Consider the following 19,873-nt stretch of genomic DNA (forward strand, 5'->3'; position numbering starts at 1 on the left):
CAGTTTTACTATTTGGCCATGCTAAAACTGATGAGGGCATGCTGGGATGTGTAGTTCAACAACAGCTGGAGTGTCAAGGTTAGCCATCATTGGTATATACACACACCATGGGGAGAAGACATTGTGAAAAACCAAGGGTAAAAGTGGCCATATGCGAGACATGGCAGTAGTGTATGGACGTCCAATACCCCTTGAGCCTCCAGCGACCTTCCTGGCTGGCAAGGTCCTGTGCTATACATCACATACGCTGCTATGCACCCCTGTTCTTTGACGCCAGGAGGGGGTACAAATCGGCGGTCGGACGTGCAGGCAGGTCCGATGCACAAGGGACTGCGGATCTGGTCTGATGGGATGTCAAACACAGCAGCGGTCCACTACCACAGAATGACATGATCTCTCAAGAAACAATACCAAACTAAATTATATTCATTTTATTATAAACAACTCAAGAGTGTTTGGATAACATCAACATAACAACTACTTCTGATACTATATACACTTATTTAAAGTGGAATATTATGTTTTTGATATCCTGACTGACAGTCATCAATAGCTGGTTGTCAAGAAAAGCACCACAGGCAGTTTCCCAAACATTGCCCAATTATATGACTCACTGACATATTGGACGAGATCAGGTGACACAGGTAAATAGCTTTCTTTAAATTGGCTACTGGCTCTGGATGCAAAGAATGAAAGGCTTTTTTGATGCTACTTGGGAGCGGAAATAACAGCAAGTCTTTTTCTAACTTCAGGAACACAAACAGAGCTGTGTAAATTGTACTGTTTTGTTTGCTCTATAACGCATGAGAAAGGTCAATTATATATCGCAGATCCCCTCCCCAAATATCCAGCTCTTTGGTTTTGCCTCCTGTTTGTGTATATATGGTACAGACAAAACAATAGCAAAAAACAGAAACTACAATTACCAGGAGAGTTTACCCGGAATATATTGATCCTTTTTTTACATTTTTTTTTATTGTAAACTGTTGACGGTAATACTGTGCACACACTGGGTGAAATGTAGTAAGGTGCGATTTTCTGCATGTGTGATTTTTTCGACGAAAAAACTTTCGAAATCACACGTTTCCAAAAATCTTATTTTGCTGTAAAAAAACGCACGTTTCGACTATATATATATAATATATATATATATATATATATATATACACACACACACACACATATATATATACAGTATGTTACTACTCCCATCCTTGCTGGCGGGTCGCCAGAACGTACGCGCTGGCGACCCGCCAGCAGCCACGCCAGCGAGGAGACTGAGACGCGCGTGCGTCTCACGCGCACGCGCGTCTCAGTCTCCGTCGCCAGCGTGACGGAAACCCTGTCCGTCTCCGCCTCAGGGAGACGGACAGGGTTAGGGGGGGTTAGGGGGGGGTGCGGGCAGGCGGCGGGGACCCGGGGGAACGGATGGAAGCGCCGTCGGAAGGGGACGCGCGCGCCTCTCGTGCGCGCGCGTCCCCTTCTCACCATCGCCATGGCGCTGGCGGCTGGCGACGAGAGTGCCATCCCCTGCCAAGATGGGAGAAGACCCATCTGTATATATATAAAAATTCCAAATGATAAAATTGCATCCAAATGTTTTCTCAAGGAAAACAGCAAAATCGCAAATTAAATAGGATGCAATTTTTTGTAAATATTACCAAAAATCGCAAACACAATAGACCAGTTCCAGACTGGCGAGTTTGACAGAACCATGCACAGATCAGTAAGATCGCACTTAGCCAAAATCATATACCGTATATACTCGAGTATAAGCCGAGTTTTTCAGCCTTTTTTTTAGCTGAAAAAGCCCCCACTCGGCATATACTCGAATCAGTGGCTTCTGTCCTGCGTCCAGCCATCCACTTCGCTGCCCAGTTCCACTTTGAACATAGGTGCGGCTATGGCAACATGGCCGCCGGCCTCCTGCACTATACATGTCCTCTGTGCAGGAGGCCGGCGGCCATGTTGCCATAGCCGCGCCTTTGTTCAAAGTGGAGCCATGCAGCGAAGTGGACGGCAGGGCAGTGGCGGCAGCCGCGCACCCCCCCCCCGTGCAGCAAGTCAGTGGCGCACCCCAAACCCCCTGGAGTCGGACGCTGGAGGAGGTAAGCGGCGGCTGCTCCCTCCCCCCTCCGTGTGTTGTGTCCCTTGCAGGGGGATCAGCCTGTGGTGTCCCAGGGGTCAGCAGGGGGATCAGCCTGTGGTGTCCCAGCCTGTGGTGTATTGTGCAGGAGGAGCAGCCTGTGGTGTCCTCTGCAGGGGGAACCACCTGTGGTGTCCTGCTATTATGCAGGGGGAGCAGCCTGTGGTGTCCCAGGGGTGAGCAGGGAGATCAGCCTGTGGTGTCCCAGCCTGAGCAGCCTGTGGTGTATTGTGCAGGAGGAGCAGCCTGTGGTGTCCTCTGCAGGGGGAGCCACCTGTGGTGTCCTGCTATTAGGCAGGGGGAGCAGCCTGTGGTGTCCCAGGGGTGAGCAGGGAGATCAGCCTGTGGTGTCCCAGCCTGAGCAGCCTGTGGTGTATTGTGCAGGAGGAGCAGCCTGTGGTGTATTGTGCAGGAGGAGCAGCCTGTGGTGTCCTGCTATTAGGCAGGGGGAGCCGCCTGTGGTGTCCTGCTATTATGCAGGGGGAGCAGCCTGTGGTGTCCTGCTATTAGGCAGGGGGAGCAGCCTGTGGTGTCCCAGGGGTGAGCAGGGAGATCAGCCTATGGTGTCCCAGCCGGAGCAGCCTGTGGTGTATTGTGCAGGAGGAGCAGCCTGTGGTGTCCTGCTATTATGCAGGGGGAGCAACCTGTGGTGTCCTGCTATTATGCAAGGGGAGCAGCCTGTTGTGTCCTGGTATTATTATACAGGGAAATGTACCAGTAGCTGCTGCATTTCCCACCCTAGGCTTATACTCGGGTCAATAAGTTTTCCCAGTTTTTTTAGGTAAAATTGGGTGCCTCGGCTTATATTCGGGTCGACTTATACTCGAGTATATATGGTAGTCAAAATAGGATAGAAATAGGATAGTCAAAAATGGCCATTAGCTTTTGTCGCACCGTGTGTACACACCTTAAAAGTGACAATTCTATGCAAATAATTACCTAACACCAATTTAAATGTGATCAGCAAACAGACTTTATTTCTTTGCACAGGATAAACATGGACTCTTCCAGATGAATATATATTGCTTAACAATTACCAGCTGTTTCGTGCGGCTTAGTGCTGTGATTTGAGACCAATTTGTCTAAACTAGCCTACATAGCAGTCAAAATCACTACATGCATTTAGTTTGACCTGTATAAAAAATAATATTGCCCATCAATAATCACTGCTTATATAAGCACACAATAACGTTTAAAGTCTTAGAACAGAAAGCTACTGGCATTCAGTCTGTGTAGCATCCATGGTCTCGGGTAAATCACATTTGGGGGTGAGCTACAAATATTTATTCCCCCACAGCCCATTGGTAGAAATGGAGGAAGGGTTAAGGAGCCCATACACATGGGATTTTGTCACTTTTTATGTGATTGTGGCGATCAAACGCATAAAAAGCATCCAGATTGCATGTATTTGCCAGCAGGACCGATGCTGTACAGGTTCCAGTGTCGCATTGCACTACCGGCAGGAGATCTGTCTGATCGCAGCCAGTCTTGGGGCAGTATTCAATGAGAAAAATTCTCTGTGTTTTATGGCGAGTTTCTGCTTTTCTCGCGTTGGACGGAGACTTTTGCTCTCAAAAAGCGAGCAACCCTATTCAACGTGCACTTCTCGACGTCTTTCTAAGTCATTTTCGCCGTGTCTCTCCGTGTAGCAATTCTCCATCTTTTCATGGAGAAGTGGAATGTGAACTTTTAAAATAAAAGTTTTTTTGTTTTAATTTTGGTGTAAAAAAAATCAGGAATTTTATTCTGTGAAAGGGCATGCTATTTTTATTCATGTGCTTATAGCACATGAATATATATTTAGTTTAAAAAAAATGTTTTTTTTTACACAGAGCAGCCAGCAGGGGGCCGGGGGCCGCTCATTAGATATTCATATATTCACTGCACCCGATCATTACATATGCACGATCGGGTGCAGTGAATACACGGTCCCCTGTTGGCTCTCCCGGGGGGCAGCCTGTGCTGCCTGGCTCCCGGGGAGCCCACCTCCCCCCCACATACGTTCTGGGGCAGGCAGGGAGACTTCCATCTCCCTGCCTGCCACCGTCCTCAGGCTCCCTGCAGCGTCACCTCATACGCTGGATTGGCTGAGACTTGCCGTGATGAGTCTCGGTCACATTGAATAGTGTATAAAGTGCCATGACGGAGAGTCTCCAAACATGGAGAATCTCCGCAAAAACACGGCGAGTGCATGGCGAGCGAAAAAAACCGCTCGCCATGCACGGAGAATATTTTCATAGAATACTGCTCTCGGAATGAATGTCGCTTTTTCTAAGCAATATTTAATGTTTTGCCAAGTATAAAGTGATTAAAAGTTATATATACATTATGGATTGGAACTGTACAGTACAGTAAGTACTAAAATGTATACCTAGCCCTCGTCTTACTCTCCATCTAAGCATTTTATTTTTTACTACATTTGTTTTACTGTTTTACAATACTGACCTAACCATTAGTCCAGTGGTTCCCAAACTTTTTCAAATCCAGGCACCCTATAGTATCAGAATTTTATCCATTGCACCCCTAGGTTAACTTGAACTCCGGGCAGACACGGCGGTGTTTAAACACTGTGTGGTTGCGCAGCGTGACCTCTAACATCACGCTGCGCTGCCTGGCAACAAGGTTGTGTGGCTGCGCAGCGTGATGTGAGAGATCACATCACGCTGCACATCTACACACTGATTCCCACGCCACCGCATTTGCCGGACACCGAGTTACCCCGCCTCGCCAAGTCACCTCGCCTCCTCCATCGCGTCTACCCGGAGACAGTGTTACTCGCCTCCTCCCCGGCCCGCCGAGTCACCGCGCCTCAAATGCCACATGCCACCGGCCCGCTGCACATTTCCTCTATGCTTAGAGGTAATTGATCAATTATTGGGCATATCAGGAGGCCAATCCCGGGATTGACAGTTTTAATCCCGAATCCCGGGATTAAAAAAATGGCCTGGGATTGGCCTCCCTACTTGCAAGGTTTCCAAGGCACCCAGGGTGCCACGGCACACAGTTTGGGAACCACTGCATTAGTCAGATTCAGGGGTGCATGATATAGGAACCTAGGGCAGGGAAACAATGAACGTTATAGCAACCCATGCAACGAATATGGGGCCTGGCAATGTCTACCCATCCACTTGTGGGGGTTCCTAATATCCTCTTTGATTGAAATGTGAGGTCACAATTGTACAACAGGCCATGTTTGGGCTTTTAGTTGCTGGTGATAAGACAGAAAGCCTAAATGACTACCAATGCGTGCAAACAGGAGCAGAGGGCAGTCTCGTGCCTGCTCACCGATGCAGAGCGCGGTCTGGTGCCTGCTCACCGGTGCAGAGGGCAGTCCCTGTGCCTGCTCCTAGGTGCAGAAGGCAGTCCTGTGCCTGCTCCTAGGTGCAGAGAGCCGTTCCTGTGCCTGCTCCTAGGTGCAGAGAGCCGTTCCTGTGCCTGCTCACCGGTGCAGAGGGCAGTTCCTGTGCCTGCTCACCGGTGCAGAGGGCAGTTCCTGTGCCTGCTCACCGGTGCAGAGGGCAGTTCCTGTGCCTGCTCCTAGGCGCAGAGGGCATTTCCTGTGCCTGCTACTAAGTGCAGAGGGCATTTCCTGTGCCTGCTCCTAGGCGCAGAGGGCATTTCCTGTGCCTGCTCCTAGATGCAGAGGGCAGCGTCTGTGCGCAGACGGTAGTCCCTGTACCTACTCAGGGGAGTTGCTACACATGTGCAGGTATGTCCAGACTACACAACCAGGCACGCAAGTTGCTTACCACCATAAAAAATATATATTTTTTTAGTATACAAAGTCTACATTTACTTTGTTTTCCCAGAAAATGACTCTATAATTAATTAGCGGTCATTTTCCACTTGTCTATCCCTAAGGCACTAGAATTCTTCCCTGTGCATTAATATGATCCAAGGGCACAAGGGTTATCAGGAAAGAACATTGTAGAGCAGGAAAGAAATCTGCAGGAAGCAAGTTGCATACTCCATGTTGCTGTCATGCTTGACTCTGCAGAGTGATGACAGGACATACAACTGCACAATAACGGAGACTAATTACATTTTAGAAATCAGGAATGGTATACCACTAGTGAAAGGATGTAAGCTAAGACAGCAATAGTCAGATTGTGTTTCTTCTCAATTTACTCCCAATCCAGTGCACCGGGATGACTGCTGCGAGCCTCAACTTCCCACAATGGCTGCCAGAGTTGTAGCAACTCCAATCACATTAAATAAGTAAAACTTCTTAGCACAAGACACACACACACACTTGCAAGGAATCATGGATTTAAAGCAGTTTACATGTACTATTTAATGCCTGGAAATGGATGAATACTTGACAAACCATGGGTATTTGGGGTAAAAACAAGCAAACCACAGTCAGGGCCCATCACCCCAATTACCTCTCTCCACCACTGGGTTTTACGGCAGAATTTAATAACCACATTTTTTAGAAAATAGTTTGTTCTGCTTAATTACAATGTAACAAAAACTCAAATACATATTTTAATTTGACCTGAAGTGTTTCGTGACACATTGCCATACACTATGATAATGACAGCAAAATTCAGTAACTGACCATATGTTTCAGCACATGACTCTTAAGAGGAACTTAATATATGATAACACAATTAAAATATATATAGTCTATAGCAGTGTTTTTCAACCACTGTGCCGTGGCACACTAGTGTACCTTGAGCTGTTCTCAAGTGTGCCCCCATATCTAGAGATGCCCACACCAGTTTACAGCTGCCACCAGTTCAACTGTTATTTACTGGTCTCTTCTTTTCATGTATTTTATTTTTGTTACCTGTGGGGACCAGTGTGATTGTTTTTTAAAATGGGGGCCAATAGGTTTGCTTTTTTCCTGTGGGGGTCAATGTGTTTTGCCCTCGTTAGTGTGCCGCAAGGTAAAAAGGTTGAAAATCACTGGTCTATAGCCTCACTTACCATAATATGGTAGTGCAGAATCTTGTCACCAAATCTTATCATGCAGAACCTGAAGACCAAGAATCATACAGAACTTCTAATAAAGGACCAGTCACTACTAGCATACATTCACACTTAAGAATACAGTTATATGCACCTAAAACATACACAGGTACACACGTGCAAAATGTTACTCAAGTAGTACACACACGGTGCGATTCATTTTCTATTCAAATCGCAATTAGATCGGGATCGAATCACGCAGCACTGTACTTCAATCTGTACTATATATTCTAGCCTGTACAGTCTATTTTTCGGGGCCGAGCATCGGGATTGAATTGGGATTGAACCGGGATTGAATGCGGCTTAAAAACTTTCAATTTCGATTCAATTTGATTTACACACGCACAATTGAATAGAAAAATAGACCAAATCGAACCGTGTGTACACCACATTAGTTGATATGTTAAGATGCTAATGAGATTGTATAGGTAAAACAAAACAAATACACTTAATACGGAACTAGGACACCTATGTGGTTATGACCTGTATGCACTAGGAATTGAAGTGTACCATTGCTTGCAATTGAGGTGGGCAGAATCAGCGAGTGAGACAGAGATGATCTATAGATAGTATCAAACCACTGGATGGCCAAACCTGTCCAAACCTAATGGAAGGGATCTCTTCCATAAAAAAAAAACGTTGCCACAAAGTGTGAATATAATCACTCAATATCATTATGTAGCAGTACGTATTTAATCCAGTTGTTCAAAACTGTATGCTGTAGTTTGTGCCCTGGATTCCCATGTGGATATAGACTCACACACTTATTTACATAATGAGTTGTGCTGGTCAGTCAACGTCAAACTCTTGCCGATTGTGCACCAAAAATCTCACTTTTTGGTCAAAGTCTCATATTGCAGTCCCAATTACAGGCTACAAGAGCAGCCAGCATTTCTAGGTATGACCCTGACCGTGCTGGGATGTTAACTGCTTAATTAACACGAGTCACACCTGAGGGAAAGCCTTTCCTTCAATATAATTGATGTCCTTCATCTAGCCAGGTGTTTCCGTTTGTTTTCCATTACCTGTATGTGGTAAGGTCAATCTACGGTCCCCTAGGTGTTGCTTACCTGCCTATTACATTACTCTGTCAACAATAGGAGGCATTGCTGAATAAAACTATTTGTATATTGACAGTGAATCAAGTAACATTTTGGTGACGATCAGATGGTAAACTGTGAAGACCAATAATATTAATTATATTTATAGTCATTCCTCACTCACGGCACTTGCTCATAAAGAGTTACAGAATTGATTTAAACTACGTTTAATTTTTATTATTATAAAATTATTTTGGTAAAATAATTCCCAATCTGGAGATGATCAGTGAGTGGATGAGGGTCTTGGTCGATAGTTGTGAAGTGAACAGATAGTAAACTTGTGGGAGATGAAGTTATGCAGGGGGGGTGGGAAGGCGACCCACTCAGTCTAGATCGCTTAGAAATCAGCACAAGTCGCTCCGTGTGTACACCCCACAGCGATACGTGGTGCCACACGGTGCTATCTCTGGCTCAGATCTTGTGTGCATGCAGTTAGTTAGATTGCCTAAAATTGTTCAAATCGCTACGTGTGTGCAGAAACAGCGATAGCGATCTACAATAAAAAAGAACTTTTTGTTTTTGCTTAGCACACATCGCTTCATGTGTATGGGTGATCTAGCCATCGGGAAGTTCAAGGGAAAATCGCCTACCTTAAATGGCTTAGCACAATAGGTTAGCAGAAATCTGAACATGCGTATGCCCCTAAAAACATGTTAAGTTTTAGAAAAAGCACTGGGACATCCATGAAAACATAGCAGACAGACAGATGGGAAAAAAACTGCTTCAGATTATCATTAAACTTATTCACAGGGGGAAATTTACTAAGATGGGAGTTATATTTCACATGGGATGTTGCTATGGCAACCAATCAGATTTTATCTATGATCTTCTAGAATGTGCTAAATAAATAAGTAGATTCTCATTGGCTGTCAATAGCAACATCCCATGTTAAATAGAACTCGCATCTTAGTAAATTTCCCCCAAAATTTTAAAAAGTGTATCCTGGCAGTCTCACTTCACTCACCACAGGTTACTATTCCTAGCAGATATCTGCATGGAGAGTGAAACGAATAGCCCGGGGGTCCCATGTTCTGAACTTGAGCCCACACACATACAAAAAGAGAGCGAGACAGGACTAGATAACTATTACAAACTAGTCTTTAATTACTGTGTTTCTTCCCAACTACAAATTGCTGGAGTTCTAGAACTAAATAATAATAATGGTAAATATAGTACCCCTGCAATATAAAAAAAAAATCAAATAAAACCAATTTCACTGTGAGTGGCCAATCAATGCATTCAGTCATTCGATGGGACTTTTGTCAGTTATGATATGGTTCTAATGATCATTTTCATTAGAATGACTTCTATACAACTTGAAAATGTAATTTTAAAATAAATAATAGAGATAGATAGATAGATAGATAGATAGATATAGATAATTTGAGCTACTACCTGTGGTCATGCTAAAAAAAGAACTGTCTTTTCACACAAATTACAGCCGGGAGCGCGGCCTACATTACAAAAATCTTAACTTGCGGCTCTTACCTTTTTGTTGTTTTCTTTAATATCTTGGGGGTTGAGGGACTTGTAGTCACTGGAGGAGAAAATGGCACAGTGGGTACAAACAAATCTTTTATTCATTTTTTTTTTTTTTAAACAAGTTCAAGTTTAAAAATAAAAAAATAAATAAAAAACGTACAATAAAATTTATATGGCAACAAGTAATTTTTTTTCAGCAATTCAATCAACAAAACTAATAGTGTGGAAAATTAAAGCGGACAAAAAAATATATTAATATATAATCTGAATATGGCTGATTTCAGCGCCTACAGCTTTTTGTCTAAAATAGGAGGCAAGGACCAGGGATGAGCTTTGACAGCCAAATTTGCCATGTGGTAATCCCTTGTCGTCAGCGTTCAAAGAGCTACAGGCTTATTTCTCTCATCTCATTTCAACACGAACAAAATTTTTAATAGCATCTTGAGGTCAGTAGTTTCTATAGGATTAAGGTAAAAAAAAAAAAATCATAAATGGAACGGAAGCTTAAAATGAAAGGGGGACATTGATAGTCAAAGAGGTACAGAATGTTAACTCTTTCGGCAAAAAAAAAAAAGTAAACAAAAAAACATTCCATAACCTGTGACATAACCTGGCATTTACATTATACCCACGCTAAATACAGAAAGCTGCTGTCTGCGTACTTACATTAAGTCAGGTCTAAAGTAGTTTAATATTGCACAAAACGCCAACCCGTTCCTCCATGAAGTAGTGAAGTTGGTTATTTTGACTCCTCTGTATGTTTTCGTCACTTCCTTGCACCATGTAAGCAGTGACTGGCTAGCGTTTGGTTGCCTCCCTAGAGTCGGACTCGGTAAAGGGCTTGGCTGAAAAAAATTGTGATAAAAAGGCAAACAGTGAGTGGTGGTAATACCAATATGTACTCAGCAACAGTGTATATACCACTCTATGGCATCACATGTCACAAGTAATACAGAACTAATCCCATTATCTACTGCCAACTCCCACAGGCGACTTTCAATTTAAATTTTAAAAAAAGTTGAAACTCCTGGCCTGCAGGGCTGCTTTTTACCTCCATTTTATGAAAACCAACAGTTATGTTCTATTCAAGAAACCAAACATATTTTTATGCAGTAGTTGCCTAAGCTGTACACCTTACTTTTTCGCTATATGTCACTGCTGCCAAAGTGAGTCTATGTGCAGCCAGACTGATGGGCCCTTAGGCGGTACATGTTTTGTCTGGGTCCTTTATGTTGCTGCCAGGCCATAGAAGTCTAAACTTATATCTTTCTGAAAAAAGGGTGTATGTTGGTGAGTAGGATCAGATACTAGACCGGTCTGTGGCACGTTGGGCCTAATTCCAAGTTGGATGGATCTACGGATTTTTCCTCATTCATTTTTGCTGTTGTCACACTAACTAGTCACTCCTAGGGATGGCCATTGGTGCAGTCGCCATCGATGGTGATTCTGCAACCAGCCATTGATAGTTGTAAACTATTTTAAGGATAACCATCGATAGTTTTAGCACTTGGGGGTGGGACTTCCGGGTGTCAGGGGCGGAGCTATGTGGTTTCCCGACACCTTGGGAAAAAAACCAGGAAACATCGGTTGGCAAAAGTATTCAACATCAGCCATAAACTATCGATGATTTCAAATCCTCGATGGCCATCCCTAGCCCCTCCTGGTGCATCAGGTTACGTGATAATCTTCTAGTGCTCGGTGTCTGTTTTTCTTCTCTATTGACAAAATTGCATCTTAGACGTAACATTGTGACTAGGATGCACGAAGAGCCTCTGCACGCAGCTTTTTTTCAATACAAGTTCTGTTCTGCTCAATATACAGACTGAGGGGCAGATTTATTAAGCTTGGAGAAGAGATAAACTGGAGATAAAGTGGAGAAAAGGTAAAAGGAGATAAAGCAACAGCCAATCAACTCCCAACTGTCTTTTTCAAACACAGCTGATTGGCTGTGCTTCATCTCCTTTTACCTTTTCTCTGCTTTATCTCCAGTTTATCTCTTCTCCAAGCTTAATAAATCTGCCCCTCAGTCACACACCTTATACAAGTGTCCTCCAGTGTTTTAAATTAATCAGTCTCTTTGTGTATCCTAGTCACATTTCTACTGCAACTAAAAAATATGCCTGGTGTTGGTAAAGTTGCACAGGACCTGGCAGCGCACTCCAGATGCTAAATATTTAAGGACGCTTCTGTGTGTCCATTAGTGTAAACCTTTAGTTTGTGCATACGGTTTGTACAGATGCAAATTTTTTTTTTTTTTTTTGCAGTCAGGCGGAACTTGGTCTGTTTTTCCATGGAACCACTATGGCTTTTCCGTACCGGAGATTTTAACATTAGCATAAGGTGGTAAATCTGGTTTCTTTTGCCACCAACAACTTTAAATGAAATCAAAACACGATACATATTTGTACACTTTTCACATGAAAAAGACATAGAAAAAAACAAAACAAACGAACACAGATTTAACGCAGCCTCATTAAAAATTTAAATTTTGCATTAATTAGCACAGTATAATCATCTATATCATCAGGCAATGAAGGACATACTCCATTTATTGAAGCAGAAAATACTGAATGATCTCCTCCCCGATGGTAACCTTTTGATGTCTGTAATAGCTGTCAGTTTGCAGAGACACACAGTTACAGGCTACATTGAGCCATAGCCTTTGGCAAGTCCCTTGTGATGGATTCTGCCATGAACGGCGGCTCTAGACTTCTGTCTGGGAGAAATGGTGCCGGGTGAAAGATTTTGATTGTAATTTGGACACTTCAGGCACTATATACAGCTCTGTAACTGAAACACACCCTTCCCAAATGAGTCATGTAAAATTATCTTTTCAGCTACAATAGGGAAAAAAAAAATGACAGACAAAAATTAAAGGAGTTTTTCAGCATTTTCCGTCTCTTTGATGACTACACTGAAAATGGATATGACATGTTACAAACAACTAAGTGTACGAAGGCGTCCTAATTGACAATCTTTTGGTTGAGGTTTCTTCTTCTGTTCTGATAAAGTACCAAAGCATTTGATGGTTGAAATAAAGAATATTTTGCCCCCCCCCCAAAAAGGCAAATTTATGCAGTAAAAATATCATTATTTATTTTAAAATGTGTATGATGGAATATATAGGTCAGGCTAGTTACGCCAAATTCAGCTAATTTATTGTTAATAACTATAAAATAAAGACAAAAAAAAAAACTAAAAGAAAAAGACAATAAGCAAAGGTTACAATTCATAAATCTAAAGCATACACCTAATGATTTATTGTCCGATCTGGTTGGTTGGCTCAAAAATCTGGCAACTTATGGGGAATAAATGACAGTTGACCCATTTGTTTTTCGAAATGCTGGAAAACTGACAAAAACGGTCATTATGATATTACCAGATTTTTGTTAGAACCAGCCAGATCGGACAATAAGGGAGCGTTCAATCTTTGGCAATATTTCCCGACAGGGGAAATAGCAGCACTCACCTATTCAATGCTGCCGTTAACAACAGCACTGAAGGGTGTCAGATCTCCCTTTTTAAAAAGTCCAACCATTTTGGTTGGAAACTGCTGCGGATTGTCAAATTCAAAGTTGTTTTTCAAAGATCCACAGACTTTGCGACACTCGGAACATTGAGTTACTGTCGGATTGGATGAAAATGGCCCAAGTTTCTGACTTTCGGGACGTTCAGACAGTCAGAATCCTTAATCCTTAGGTGTATGGCCATGTGTGACAGACATGGAGACAAATATTTTAGGATCTTTGACAAACAAACCTGTTATGCTCTCCTAACCAGGTATTGAAATTTTTTTCACCCATTCCTTTAACATTGAACAAACAATTTCTGGATTCATGCAGCTAGGATCTATTCCAATGATCAGAGCAAAATCATAGAGTTTAATATTTTATTATTAAGTTGCTTTGATTAAAATAAAAAATACCAAATTTAACAATGTAAGCCAGGTAACCAGTGCCACACCCACTGATTACACAAATGTTCGGTGTTATTTCAGGGGGCCTCATCAAATCCATGTAAAATGTCCAAATTCTTCCCCTCACCCAACTAGGCACCCATAAACCAGAAAGTCATTCTCCCATATGTTGTGAGAAGCAGAAGAGGGTCATCTCATAGAGATGGTCAATAACGGTACTTGTTTCCTAGAACGGCCACACCGATGTTGATCGGGTCGGTCGCATCGATCGCATCGCATGCGATGCGACCAACACGATGGTCCCGATTTTTACATTGATTGAAATGTGAATAGGGTCCCTGGGACCCTATTTTACATTGGATTCAATGTAAAAGTGTCCCCAGACCCCAATTTTAACCCCCTCAACGGCACCCCACGATTGACGCCGAAGCGTGGCGAGCCCGCGAGGGGCGGCGGTACGCGTCCTCCGACCTTTTCATACCCCTACTATCCACGTCGGCGTGGAGTTGAGAATAAGATCGCAGCGAGCGCAGCGAGTCCCGCGAGGGGACGCGTATAACTTCACAGGTATACGCGTGCCCTCGCCACACTTTATATTCACAACTCCACGCCGAGGTGGATAGTAGGGGTATGAAAAGGTCGGAGGACGCGTACCTCCACCCCTCGCAGGCTTGCTACGCTCGCCACGCTTCGGGTTGGCGTCAATCGTGGGGTGACGTTCACAATGGGGGGGGGGGCATATACAATGAGAAATGGGCCATATTGGCCCATTTCCCATTGTTAGCTATGTAAAAGGTGCTTAATCGCGTCCATCGCATCTTGTGCCATTATAATGGCACAAGACCGACGCGATGAACGCGATTACAATGTTAAAAATATTTTAACATTGAACCCTATGGGAAAATCGGGTGCAACGCGTCGGCCGCGTCGCGTGCCATGTTAATGCATCCGACCGACGCAATGGACCCGATTTTACATTTGCCGGCAAAATGGACCTGATTTTAAAGGAAATCGGGTCCATCGGGGGTAATCGTGTACCTTAAGTTAAGGTACACGATTACACCCGATGGTGGCCGTGCTAGGAAACAAGTACCTCAATAACATCCATCAAAAAATCATCCTTGCTATTGTGGAGATCTTATTTTTGAAAGATCCTGTTTCAGAACAAAAGAATGGATTTCTTTGAGATGCAAGGCTTCCTTTTGTTCAGATTTTATGTTTAATAAAAAGTGAATTTTAAGGTTTTTGAAAAAAACATTGTAAACATGGATTTTTTTTTTATAAATTAACTATAATCAGTTAAACACAATATAGTTAAAAATACATGAAATTGAATAATAGATGCAAAGCTCATTCTTAGCCAGAGAAAGTTCCAGAACCTCTGGTCAAAGCCCCCACCTAGAGCATATGTGCCTCATTCTGCTCTCCAAGAACAATGAACACACTTAATAGCCGAGTCAATCAATACATGAATCCTTGTGACAGACACCCCCCCTGTCCGAGTGACAAAAGCACCTGTTCTAATGACAGACTCTTAAATACACCTGTCAAAATAACCAAAATCTATTGAGGGGGTCTTGACCTTGGTTTCCTGGCCTATTTCAGGTGGGCTAAAAAAAAACAATATATGTAAAAACCCTAATGCCACGGAGACAATATATGTTTTGTGTTCTTTAATTATTATTAGTGTAGGGTGGGGTTACAGAAACAAAGGGGGAGAAGGAATAATGTCTGGAAACAATGGGGCATATTCACACAAAAATTGACTCACTGAGTCGCTTTCCCCCTGCCCGGCGCCGTCAGCGGAGGGGCGGACGGCTTTGCATAGCGCAGAGCTATGCAAAGCCATCCTCTGCCGGTATTACCAGCAGATGAGCGATGATGTAGGAGCGCAGAGCAGCGCTCATTGCCGGGCCATACACACTGGGCGGCTTTGAGCTAAAAGCTTGCTGTATTGAGCGGCTTTCAGCTCAAAGTTGGCCAGTGTGTATGGGCCTTAACTCTTACAAGACAGGCCTGTGGCACGTGTTTGCTTTGTTGCAGCTCCAAAATGCCCAAGTTCCATACACTTCTGAGTAGGCTTGAAGTATGCGCAAATTTGCATCTATGTATACACCTATTCACAGGGATCCATCCAGCTAAGAATTAACCCGAATGTGTCCTTATGTATCATACTTGCACTGGCATCTTACTTTTAACAGCTTTGATCAAGGCTAATTTGTGCCTAACAAATTTGTGAACATGTTGACTAAAAGTACATGTAGTATAGGTGTGCAGTAGGGGAATCGGTACTGATTTCCTAGCACGGCGCCCATCTCGTTGATTGTATGCCTTACGTTTAAGGCACTTAAGGCATACAATCAACACGATGGACCCAATTTTATGTCAATCACCAGCTAATTTGCCGGTGAAAGTCAAAATCGCGTTGATCGCGTCCATCACGGCCCCTAATAAGGGGCCGCGGTGCGACCGACGTGATCAACGCGATTTTCCCATAGGGAACAATGTTAAATTATTTTTAAAGTGAAAAATCAACGCGATCAACCCGATTTTACATAGGTGACAATGTGAAATGGGCCAATATGGCCAATTTCACATTGAATATGGTTAAAAAGTATGTTTAATGCCCCCCCCCCCCCATTGTTAACGCCACCCCACTATTGACGCCAACCCGAAGCGTGGCGAGAGCGCAGCGAGCACACGAGGGGTGGCGGTACGCGTCCTCTGACCTTTTCATACCCCTACTATCCACGTCGGCGTGGAGTTGATATTATAAAGTGTGGCGAGCCCGAAGCGTGGCGAGCCCCGCGAGGGGACGCGGATACCTGTGAAGCCCACGAGGGGACGCGTATACCTGTGAAGGTATCCGCGTCCGCTCGCCACGCTTCAGGCTCGGTGGCTCGCCACACTTTATAAAATCAACTCCACGCCGGCGTGGATAGTAGGGGTATGAAAAGGTCAGAGGACGCGTACCACCGCCACGCTTTAGGTTGGCGTCAATAATGGGGTGGCGTTAACAATGGGGGGGGGGGCATTTAAAACATGAGGGGGGGTTTGGTATTAAAATGGGGGGTTTTGGGGCTTTTTACATTGAAATCAATGTAAAATCGGGTCTCAGGGACCATTTTACATTGATTCCAATGTAAAAATCTGGTAGATCGCATTTGGTTGGCATGCAATGCGATCGACGCGATTTTTCCATCCCGATGGATACAATCAAAATCGGTGGCGCCGTGCTAGGAAGCAAGTACCGGGGAATCGGACTTAAGGCCACCATACAATGGGCGATATACCTGCAATTTGTTTTGTTTTTTTCCTGTGAATACAGCAATCAATTACAGGAAAAAACTCAAATTGTAGGTGACTGACAGCGGGTCTAATGCAATGTGTGGTCCTATGCGCATCGGACCCTGCAAAATCGCCCCTGCTGCAGAAGCAATAGCTCGGATTGCTTCCAAGCAGGGATATATGGCATGCAAAAAGACTGCAAGCAATCTTGCCACCTGGGGGTGACTATTTTGAGGGGAGAAGTTGCCGCAGTGTATGGGGGCTTTTACAGTTGAATACAATAGAGGACAAGTACAGGGTACATAAACATGCAGCAGAGGACACTGGAATAGGTATCAGGGTGTAAGAAACCTGGGGGATCTGGTGCCATTGAAGATGGTTTAAGTAGAAGGAAAAGCACATGAGGGAAGAAGGCCCAGCTCGTGACAGCTTATTTCATTTTTTTCATGTGCTTGTAATGTCTCTTAACTATGAAATATGCATACATTTTTTTAAATATTATATACACCATTACATGTATATGTTTGAGGACCAAAGGCCAAATCTCACATTTGAGTGAATGTGAGTCAATATGAGTTAATGTAACCTTTGCAGAGAAAGCATTTCTCATTTCAATGTACAATTACTATATACTTTCTGTATTTAACAGGTTGACTATAAACCAAAAACAGTGAATGTATCCTGTGTAAAAGTTTGTACAAGTTTATTCATGAATAGGTTTGCCGCCACACAACAGAAATAGGACTCCTTAATTAAAAAATAATTAAACAGCACTAACTCATTTCCTTTATATTTTATTTGATTACATAACAAGATTGACAGACATGGCATAGTATTCCACTATATATATAATATTGTGGCAGGGACAGCATACTTCCACATGAAGGTAATGTGGAAGATCCAAGAGATCCAGTCTGGTTTTTTTTTTTTTTTTTTAGATGTATTGTGAATCAGTGTCTGCTGATAACCAGTACCTGTTGCTTCCTCTTATATGTTTGTCCAGAGCAGGAAGTCATTGCTCCCAATGCCTAACAGAGGCTGAGTGATAGGGAAGGTGAGGATTACATTAGTTGTTCTCTGGCATGTGTTCTATGCTATGCTGTAACTGAAGAATTGCCATATGTTACCTTGTATGCTGTCTAACTGCTACAAAAAAGAACAAGTCTTTATGTGAGTCCTTGTCACAATATAAATATGTACAGGATGAAGAGGAATATATACACATACGCATACTGTAAAAACAGCCATGAATATTTTTCCATCAAAATACAGATGTTGGTGTATCATTAAATGCATTCAACAACCCAGAATACACATCTTATTTAAGAGTACTATCATTTGCTGTACGTGTAGGTTCATTCCGTTTACAAAGGTATCAATGACTCCTATGCTGTTCCAGGTTAGCACTGTGCTTGAACAGGAGCCGGAACACGTGCGCAGAGTATGTTTTTATTTATTCATGGCCATAGCAAATGGCAGGATTCCAGAAGGGCCTTTCAAAACTAGACACGAACAGCCTTATAGAAAACCAAAATAATTCATAACATAAAAGTATACTGTGCCAAGAACACCTCCAAAGCCACGCGGGTCACCCATACAAAGGAGAGTCTCAACCTCCTTGCTTGAGATTGGCAATTCATGCCACCCACACAGAACGCATCTTTACTCTTTCTTCCATGCAAATTACAAACAAAACGCATTTGGAGGCATTAAAAAAACACTCCTTTTGCTATGATAGTGAGTGTTACAAAGTTGAAAATAGTCTGTTATAAGTGAGGGCTGAATAAGTATTTTATTTATTAATTAACAGTGCCTTATATAGCGCATACATATTCCGCAGCGCTTTACAGAGAATAGTTGAACACTCACATCAGTCCCTGCCCCAGTAGAGCTTACAATCTATATTCCCTACCACATGTACACGAACACACAGACATTCTAGGGTTAATTTTGTTAGGAGCCAGTTAACCTACCAGTATATTTTTGGATTGTGGGAGGAAACCGGAGCCCCCAGAGGAAACTCACGTAAGTAGGGGAAGAATATACAAACTCCGCACAGTTAGAGCCATGGTGGGAATCAAACCCATGACCTCAGTGCTGTGAGGCAGTAATGCTAACCACTACACCATCCGTGCTCCAAGTATGGAGTTAATCCATAACTTAGAAGCCATCACTAAAACACCCGACTAATATTCTTGTAGCATAACATAGATTCATGAGGCATGATATCTTAGGGAATGTATAGGCTGCATACTTGCGTACATAGGCCATTATTCAGATCTGATCGCAGTACAAATTTGTTCCCAAAATGGGCAAAACCATGTGCACTGCAGGTGGGGCAGATGTAACATGTGCAGAGAGAGTTCAATTTGGGTGGTGTGTGTTGAAATTGAAATCTAAATTGCATTGTAAAAATAATGCAGGCACTATTTACCCTGCACAGAAACAAAATAAATCACACAAATCTTACTCTCTCTGCACATGTTAAATCTGCCCCACCTGCAGTGCACATTGTTCTGCCCATTTTGAGAACAAATTTGTACTGCGATCAGATCTGAATAAGGGCCATACTGTATATTACTTTAGCCCACAATATCTATACTTCTTTATTGTGCGTAGGGTCTTCTTCACTTAACATAATTCTCAATTCTTATTATTTTCTGTCATTAAATGCAGCATTTATTTATGGATTAAAAAAAAATCCCTTAGAATCTGCATTTGCAATTATAAATATATCAATAGCTCAGGTTAATATATCATCATTAATCTATTGCGACACTATTACTTGTAACAGTTTCATCAAAGTTGAAAGGTAGGAATGCATTGCAGTCTAAACATGTCTTTCATGTGTTCTTTATAGAAAAACATGTATATGAACAACTGTAACAAGTCCACAGGCAAATAAAGTCAGCTACAATGGTTAGAAAGCCACCGTGTGTTGTAAGGACAAAGAACGCCCCCAGTTGG

General features: G+C 42.9%; 1 protein-coding gene across 7 annotated transcripts in view; it reads right to left on the reverse strand.

The window, feature by feature from the left end:
- Window positions 1-19,873, reverse strand: part of EHBP1 (EH domain binding protein 1) — a 337,428-nt gene that overhangs the window by 145,622 nt on the left and 171,933 nt on the right. For all 7 annotated transcript variants that reach the window (XM_083175799.1, XM_083175796.1, XM_083175797.1 and 4 more), the window contains 2 exons: window positions 10,369-10,547; window positions 9,709-9,757 (listed from right to left, as the gene is read on the reverse strand). In XM_083175799.1, the coding sequence (XP_083031925.1) occupies window positions 9,709-9,757; window positions 10,369-10,547 (228 nt within the window). The remainder of the gene's footprint in view (window positions 1-9,708; window positions 9,758-10,368; window positions 10,548-19,873) is intronic.

This window comes from Crinia signifera, chromosome 3 (genome assembly GCF_055691185.1).
Source record: "Crinia signifera chromosome 3, ASM5569118v1, whole genome shotgun sequence".
Classification (NCBI taxonomy): domain Eukaryota; kingdom Metazoa; phylum Chordata; class Amphibia; order Anura; family Myobatrachidae; genus Crinia; species Crinia signifera.